At 61.1% G+C, this 7,095-nt stretch overlaps 1 protein-coding gene across 4 annotated transcripts in view; it reads right to left on the bottom strand.

Moving 5' to 3' along the window:
• DLG3 (discs, large homolog 3 (Drosophila)) overlaps window positions 1-7,095 on the bottom strand; it is a 40,470-nt gene that overhangs the window by 14,588 nt on the left and 18,787 nt on the right. For 3 of the 4 annotated variants that reach the window (XM_014963117.1, XM_014963115.1, XM_014963116.1), the window contains exon 9: window positions 2,531-2,645. In XM_014963117.1, the coding sequence (XP_014818603.1) occupies window positions 2,531-2,645 (115 nt within the window). Of the gene's footprint in view, window positions 1-2,530; window positions 2,646-3,214; window positions 3,371-7,095 lie in introns of those variants that run through there. The other variant, XM_014963119.1, reaches the window with a different exon arrangement.

Below are 7,095 nucleotides of genomic sequence, written 5' to 3'. Positions count from 1 at the left end.
GGGGGGGTCGGACTAGATGGCCTTTGGAGGTCCCTTCCAGCCTGGGCAATTCTATGATTCTATGATGAGACCTAGTGCAGCCCTACACATCCCAGTAACCCCAGCCACCAGCTTGCTCCCTGTTCCCAGCTCGCTGGGTGCTGGGTCGTGCACCCACGGGTGACCTCCAGCAGGCTGAGGAGCAGCAGAGCACCGCAGGGCGTTCTGGCTGGAGGCAAGCAACCCCGGCAGGCAGCTCCTGGCCCAAAGATAAGGCTGTGCAGGGCTGGCAGAGCCCTGGTCAGGAGCAGAGCGGGAGCCAAGGGCTCCAGGGAACTGGTCAGGCCGGTTCCCGAGCCCAGGCGGGTGTGGGGTGCCCTGCCCACACCAGCACCCTGCCCTGCACAGCACCTCCCTGCCTCCTCCAGCAGCCGCTGCCATCCCACAGCAGGGTTGGTGCAAGGGCCAGGCACCTGAAGCAGAGGCACCGGGCACCTGCTTCCCCAAGGGGTGATGCTCCTGCAGAACAACCCCTGGCCATGTCAGCACCCTGGCCCCGCCACGGCCGGGTGGTCCCCGGGGGCGCAGGGAACAGGCAGCAGCGCGGTCACCCCGCTCTGCCCCGCCAGCACGAAGCCAGGGGAGCAGGTGGTTTGGCTGGAGCGCCGGGGAGGTGGCACAGCATCCTCCCAGCACCCAGGCACAGCCCCATTGCCGCCTGGCACGGCCGCGGCGCCGGTGGACTTTGCCCCGTGGGAGCCTGCCCCTGCTGCACACTGCGGCTCCGAAATACGTGGCAGGCACCGGCACCCCCAGACGGGCTCTGGCAGGCACTCGGGTGCCCGGCTCCAACACACGGGGTGCAAGGCAGCCCCACGGGGGTGACTCAAGCAGTCAGGTAGCAAGTCCTGTAATTGATGTCCTGTCCGCAGCGCAGCAGCTCAGCTGGTTTCGGGTAAACTCTGCTCGAAACCACCCCGCCCAGCAGGGCTGGGGCAGCCCGGGCGCCTCTCGCCAGCACGTTTGTGGGGTGCTCGGCCTCCAGAGCTGGGGTGTGTGGGCTGGGGGAGAGCTCTCCCCTGGCATCACCCTCTCAGCTCCTGCCTGGAGCCACCCGGGTGTACACGAGGGGACACAGCACTATGGAGGCCACCAAAGCCACACGGAGGGGTGCACCAAGGTGCTACAAGCAGCCTGGAGCTCTCTGCCTCGCAGGAATGCCCCAGTATCTGCAGCACCTCTTGAGGCAAGGGAACAGGAGAGTCACGGGCTCAACTCAAGCTGGACCCAGCCTAAACCCTGCCCCACTCACAAGGGTGTCCACGGGAGCGAGGACACAACTAGCAAGATGGTGTTTATTCAACGTGGCCCCCGGCTCGCTGCACACCCCCAGCACAGAGATGCAAAATCAAGCAAGATGCCCACAGAGCCTTCCGGGAAGGTGTGAATTGGAGGAACCCAGAGCTGCAGCTCTCCATCCCTGCCAGGCCAGGCTTGCCTTGGGTCCAGCAGCAGCCTGAAGCCCCTCTGCGCAGAGCAGCGTGCAGGAGGAGATGCAGGCTGCGGCTGATGCAGCCCTCGCCATCCTTCCCACCGGGAAGGAGAAGCATCCTCTGCTCCTGCCAGCCCTCACCCGCAACAGGCTGTGCAGAGCAAGGATTTACAGGATTATTTTAATTACCGAGTTAAAATTACTCATTAGCTGTCACCCCACTCGCGCTGTGGCAGGCAGGAGGTGGCAGGAGGCAGGCAGCAAGCAGGGGCTGCCCTGGCCAGACAGGACTTGCAGCCCACAGAGCTGTGTGGCTGCTTAACCCCTGCCTGCCCCGCGCCTGGCTCTGCACCAGAAGCGCATCGAGGGCTCAGAGCAATAATCCTCCTAAGAGCTCATCTCCCCTCCAGGCAGATCCTGGCGCAGGAACGGCAGGAGGAGACGGGGAGAGCCTGTTAGCAGGGAATGGTTGGAGGAGAGTGCCCCGAATGCTGCCCCGACCAGATTGGGGTAGAAACTGCACTGGTTGCCCAGCATTTCCCCATTTCCCAGTGGTGCCCAGCAGGTCGTCCTGGCCAGCATGCAACCAAGGGCTCTGCAGAGACACCAGCGCTTCCCAAAGTGGAGTGGGACTTGCAAGAGGCACTCGAGGGCAAAGCACCCAGCCCTGGAGAAACAGCCCAAAATGTGGCAGCGGGGACCAGCGCTGGCTGCAGAGCGGAGCCCTGGGGACACCATGCAGGAACACCACGCAGAAACACAGACACGTGTTGGATTTAGGAGCCAGCCCCTCGCCGCTCATGGGGAGAGGTGACTCTCTGTGCAGACACAGACAGGGCTGGGGTGATGGGGTTCTGCAGCTCAGCATTTCCCAACTCTCCAGCCCCATCGATCACACTTGCTTCTCTGGCCTCCAAAACACCCATCCGCAGAGGTGCTGCATGGCCCAGGTGGTGTCATCCCACCCTGGGGGAACATACCCATCCCACCCTGGGGGGGACATACCCATCCCACCCACAGCCATCCCACCCGCCTCGGTGGCCCCAGGGCAGCCCTTACCGGACATAGAGAGATCTCTTCTCGCTTGTCCGGAGCGAGCCGGATCCGGAGCTCATGCTGCTGTTCATCATCTGCTCTCTCAGGTCGTGGATCTTGGACTCGAAGCGGCTGTACTCTGCGGGGAGAGGGGTGGTCAGCGCGGGCGGGGGCTGCCCCCACCAAAGCCAGCGCCGAGAGAGGCGACCGCAGCCTGTCCGCGGGGCGTCTCACCCATGAGCCTGCCCGTCCCTGCACCCAGGGGAGGGAGGACAAAGCAGAAGAGGCTGCAGCACCCTGCAGGAGCCCTGGCAGAGCACTGACTGCTCCCAAACCCACCCCAAAAAGCACCCACCACCCCCCCCTCCCCGGCAGCTCAGGCAAGGGCTGCGAGATCACCATTCCGGTGAGGGAATGGCTGGGCAGGGTTTTACCCCCAAAAAGCCCCCCCCCCCTCCCCCCGGCAGCTCGGGCAAGGGCAGCGAGATCACCATTCTGGTGAGGGAATGGCTGGGCAGGGTTTTACAAACCAAGAGCCATTTGAAACGTGCAAAGAGAGAGAAAGAGAGCTCCAGGAGACTGGCACCCACAGGCCGGAGCCATTGCGGGGGTCCCCACCAGGCCCCTCTCCCCAGAGCAGGCACCGCGACAGGGGGAGGCAAAGCATGGCCCCCACCCGCGGAAGGGGAGCAAGGAGGAGGAATTCACCTTTTTCTCCTACATCCCGGCGGCGGAGACCCACACTGGGAGCTGGGGGACCCCTCCAGAAGCCGCCGCCACCTCCCTGGCCGGGTTGGGGGGGACGGGGGACAGGAGCAGGCACCAGCCCGGCGCCGGCCGCCGCGCAGGCCCGACCTTCAGCTGGGTGTAAAGGTCGAGCCGGCAGGCCGAGGGTGGAGGCACCGGGGAAGGTTGGCTGGTTGGTGAACAACCACGGCCCCATGGCACCGGGGAAGGCGCTGGCACCACCACAGCCCAGCCAGAACCCTTGGTGTTTGTCCCCCTGGGCATAGCCTGCTGTTAGAACCGACCCCCCCTCCACTCCCCCAACCCTGGTAACAGGGGGACAGGTCTCATCTCTGCCGTAAGACTGGTCTACAAAGCCTTCTCTCCACAACCCAGAGGTTTAGGTGTGGGTTTTTGTGTGTAAACTGGTAGTGGGGGGTCAGTACTGGCTGCAGAGCGGAGCCGGGGGGACACCACGCCGGGGGGACACCCCACCACTAAGGCACGCGTTGCAGGGGGGGCTTCAGGAGCCAGCCCCCCACTGCCCATGGGGAGAGGTGACTCTCCCTGCAGGCTGGGGTTATGGGGGTTCTGCATCTCCCACCTCTCCAGCCCCTCACTCTGCAGCCAGACCCCCCTCAGCACCCCGCTCCCGCACCCAGCCACCACAGACACGCTTTTATTTAAAAAGCTGGAAAAAAAGGCGATATATGCAAAAAAAAAAAAAAGCCAAGCAGCACCCAGAAACTCCAGATGAAGCCCCTTCCCCTGCCGTGGGACATCGAGGGGTGCCAGGCAGTGTCACCAGCCCCCCCGCTGCTCCACACCAAGGGGCACCCGCTGCAGAGGGAAACGCAGTGGCAGTCAGGGATGGGCAAGGCTTGTTTTATAACAAAGCTGAATTATGGCACCAAAGTAGAAAAGAGAATACTTTTGCACTCACTGCCCCGCACCTGGGGTTTTGTGGAGCTCCTGACAGAGGGAGGGGAGCTGCTTCCTGCTCCACACCTCTCACCCCACACCAGGGTGGACCCACAGCATCCTGCCCCAGGATGCCCAGGAGCTCTCATATCCCAGAGGAGCATCCATCAGGAATGGGTACAGCTGCCCCATAGACCCTCTTTGGTACGGAAGGGCTATTTCCCCCAGAAAGCTGCTGAGCTGGGTGCTACAGCCCCCATCCCCAGCTGAGTAGTCCCAAACCCCATCGGGGGGCACGGCGGGGGCACAGACTCTGCACACCCCGCACCAAGAGGAACCGCTGCTCCTCATCACGTGGGCTCACATCCCTCCCGTGGCACCCTTCTCCCCAAGAAGGCTGGTATGGAGGATGCACCACCTGGGATGGGGCAGGCAAAGGGCAAAAGCAGGTTTAGCCGCCACCGGCATCAGGGCGGGGACGTCAGGAGGTGTCACCTTTGGGTGCCACCACCCTGCCAGCCATCGCGTCCCCTGCATGCAACCCAAGGGCAGAGCTCCCAAACGCCCCCGCCTCAGCCAGAGCACTCCATGGAAAGCGACTTCCCAAATTTTGCTGGAGCACCCGTGCTGCTTGGAAGAGCCGGGAAAAGCCCGGCAGCGTGACAAGAAGCACAAGCCAGGCTGGATGCAGCAAACTGAAGGAGGTCTCAAAGGCTGCTCTGGCTTCATCCCCTGGAGAGTAAGTGCAATCCTGTCCTAGGAAGGGTCCCCAAGGAGCCACCGACATGTCCTCACTCTGCCTGCGGGAGGGTGCGGGCCGAGGAGCAGCCAGACCCAAAAGCAAAGCCACCACTTGGGAGACAAGGTTACCCCAGGACCCAGCAGGGGATGCTCCCAGCTGCCACCAGCCCCCCTTTATCCGCATGCTGGGGCGGCCTCCGAGACTGTCACCCCCAGCAAGCAGCACTCCTGCCTTGGCCCCCCAGCTCAACGTCTCCTTGCTTCTCCATCCTGAGAAGAGACCTCCTGCACGGCCAAAACTCGCCCAGGAAGTTTGCAAGGAGGCAAGCCATGGCTGATCCTCACCTCCCTGGCATTCCCAGGGGACCCAGGTGCCAGCCACATTCAGGACACGCTTATCAAGGCTGAAATATGCAACAGGTGACCGGGGAGGGGGGGCCACCTCTTGCCACGAGTGCCACTGCCGCGCAGGATGGGCAGGACATTTGCTGTTCCCATTCAGCAGCTCGATAAAACACGTGGCCCCAGCCTCCTGACGCCGCTCCCAGTGTGGTGCCAGGAGCGGGATCCAGCCCTGCACGGCCCAGCAAGATCAGGAGGGGATCCTGCTCGCACTGGGGATGCCCAAGGACTTGGCACACGCTCCTGTGGTGGGGCTGCAAATAATAACCCGCGGAGCCAAGGGGACGGCGGGTCTGCAGTTGATTTCTGGGCACCAGGAGATGGTGCAAGGGGAGAAAGCAACCCCCAAAGCACGCACAAAGTGTCCTGCGTGTGCCCTGCCCTCTCTGGCACACAAACCCACCTGCCAGGGCATCAGCAGAGCCCAGGGATGCTCAGCCACAGGCTCCAGCCCACTACCCCCAGCTCCGAGCTTCCTTCCAGCCCCGGGGGGTTAAAGTACAGACACCTCCCTGCACAGGCACATGTGAGAGGGGAGCATGGCCACGGGGAAAGCCTGGAGGCTTTGAAAAGCCTCCCTTGGAGCTGCCAGCCCAGAGAAATGCCGTCACACAAGTTTTTTTTGTATTTTCAGGTGAGGAATACCGAGGCTGGGTCGTGTGGGGCACGAGGAAGGGGAATTACCAAACCCAAGTGCCGGGGATAGCAGCCGGCAAAGGTCAGGGGGAGAGGTGCTCAGGGAGAGCTCAGAGGCACCGTCACAGGGAGCAGCCACCTCCTCCTCCCCGGGGACACGCAGCAGAGGCTGGAGGTGTGCAGAAGAAAGGAAGGAGGGCAGGTCCCCCTTTCTGCCCTTCCCTGGCTTTGCCTTTGCTTCTTTCCACCCCAAGTGCCTGGCAGGACCCCACAGGGAGGGCACCTCGTCCCCCAAGACCTGGCCCAGCACCTCTCTGCTCCCTCAGAGCCCTGGCGAGGTCAGACACAGTGCACACACGTGCTCACCCAGCACGCCTTGCCCGTGCCCACGTAGGACAGAGGGGTGCCATCCTCCACCTCCGCTAGCGGGGAGTAACTTCCCAAAGCCCCTTTCCACCAGCATCTCCTCCTCTGGGCATCCCACAACCCAGCTCTCCCGCTTTTTCCGCAGCCACGACGCACACACGTCCCCTCAATGGGCCCATCCTCACCCACACTGGGGAGACCTTTCTCCTTGGCTCCCAAGCCTCCAGAGCACTGAGGTCAACCCCCAGTATGCCCCAGTTGGTGTGTCACGGCAGCCAGGCTGCCCCCCAGGGTGGCTGCAGCCCCCACCAGGTGCCATCACGGACCTGGAAAGCCACCGACGACAAAGCAGTGATGTTTCGGCCTCGGTCTAATGAGGTTTCAAAACATTTTGTCCTGTTTGACATTTAGGAACCACTTCTGGTTTGGCGTCTTTGCCAAATCTCAAGTGGCAAAGGGAGCCAGAAACACAAGAACATGAAGCGCTTCCTGGAAAGAAAGAAATAAAGAAAAGAAAAGAAAAGAAAAGAAAAGAAAAGAAAAGAAAAGAAAAGAAAAGAAAAGAAAAGAAAAGAAAAGAAAAGAAAAGAAAAGAAAAGAAAAGAAAAGAAAAGAAAAGAAAAGAAAAGAAAAGAAAAGAAAAGAAAAGAAAAGAAAAGAAAAGAAAAGAAAAGAAAAGAAAAGAAAAGAAAAGAAAAGAAAAGAAAAGAAAAGAAAAGAAAAGAAAAGAAAAGAAAAGAAAAGAAAAGAAAAGAAAAGAAAAGAAAAGAAAAGAAAAGAAAAGAAAAGAAAAGAAA

The sequence above is a fragment of the Calidris pugnax genome, unplaced genomic scaffold, assembly GCF_001431845.1.
Source record: "Calidris pugnax isolate Ruff unplaced genomic scaffold, ASM143184v1 scaffold294, whole genome shotgun sequence".
Classification (NCBI taxonomy): domain Eukaryota; kingdom Metazoa; phylum Chordata; class Aves; order Charadriiformes; family Scolopacidae; genus Calidris; species Calidris pugnax.
This window is presented reverse-complemented; position numbering and strand designations above follow the sequence as displayed.